Consider the following 933-nt stretch of genomic DNA (forward strand, 5'->3'; position numbering starts at 1 on the left):
CTGGTGCCGGTGGAAGCAGGAAAGCCAGCGGCTCCCTGAGTGCGGCCACGTCGATACGGCCCAGGCGGCCGAAACGCTGCAGCTGGGTGGGGGGGATGCCTGGGAGAGGGGAGAGTGGGGTCAGGGGGGGCTGCAGGCAACGGGACCCCTATAGAGGAGCAGCAGCAGGGCAGGGCCCACTGAATGTTGCAGGGGAAAACCATGGATGGGAGCAGAGCTACCACCCCATAATGAAAACCAAAGCCCAGGATCTCACCCAGTGCCTGTGCGATCTGTGATGGAGGGAAAAGCACTTGGAGGCAGCGGTTCAGGTAAGGCAGCAGGTCCTCCAGGAAGGCCGTGCAGAACTGGGCAAAGAGCTCCTGCTCCCGCCCACTGAAAGCCGCCTCCTCCGCACGGTGGAAGGCCAGGATGGTTTTGGTCACCTGGGGATAGAGGCAAAGGTGGCACCTGGGAGTGACAGTGGCTGAACATGAGCCCAGGTGGGCAAGAAGGACAATGGCACCTGGATTGTACCAGCCACAGTGTGGCAGGACCAGCGCAGTGCCTGTCCCCTGTGCTGGCTCTAGGGGGGTTTTAAAAGCCATGTGGATGTGGCACCTGGGGACATGGGTTAGTGGTGGCCTTGGCAGTGCTGGGGGAATGGTTGGATTCGATGATCTCAGAGGCTTTTCCAACCCACTCAGGCAAGGACAAACGCATCCCGTGTTCTCCCAGCACAAGTCCCAGCACCATCCCCCAGACTCACCTCCCCAAGGGCACTGTCCAGGCAGGCAGTGACATCCTGTGCCAGGGCGATGGGGCAGCAGAGCCGCAGGTCGTTGAAGGCAACGAGGAGGCCGTTGAGGAAGCAGGCAAGGGGAGGGAAGTCCAGCAGCACCATGGGGGGCTGCAGCGTCCCAGGCTGGGCCGTGGGCACCAGCACTGCCGCGC

At 62.6% G+C, this 933-nt stretch overlaps 1 protein-coding gene across 1 annotated transcript in view; it reads right to left on the bottom strand.

Annotated features, from left to right (window-relative positions):
- Window positions 1-926, bottom strand: part of LOC115308068 (conserved oligomeric Golgi complex subunit 8-like) — a 2,450-nt gene extending 1,524 nt beyond the window's left edge. The window contains exons 1-3 of the mRNA XM_029965545.1: window positions 749-926; window positions 257-425; window positions 5-99 (exon numbers count right to left, since the gene is read on the bottom strand). Of these exons, the coding sequence (XP_029821405.1) occupies window positions 5-99; window positions 257-425; window positions 749-883 (399 nt within the window). The 5' untranslated portion in view covers window positions 884-926. The remainder of the gene's footprint in view (window positions 1-4; window positions 100-256; window positions 426-748) is intronic.
- Between the last annotated feature and the right edge of the window lie 7 nt (window positions 927-933).

Source organism: Manacus vitellinus, unplaced genomic scaffold (genome assembly GCF_001715985.3).
Source record: "Manacus vitellinus isolate BGI_N305 unplaced genomic scaffold, ASM171598v3 scaffold_10_pilon, whole genome shotgun sequence".
Taxonomy (NCBI): Eukaryota; Metazoa; Chordata; class Aves; order Passeriformes; family Pipridae; genus Manacus; species Manacus vitellinus.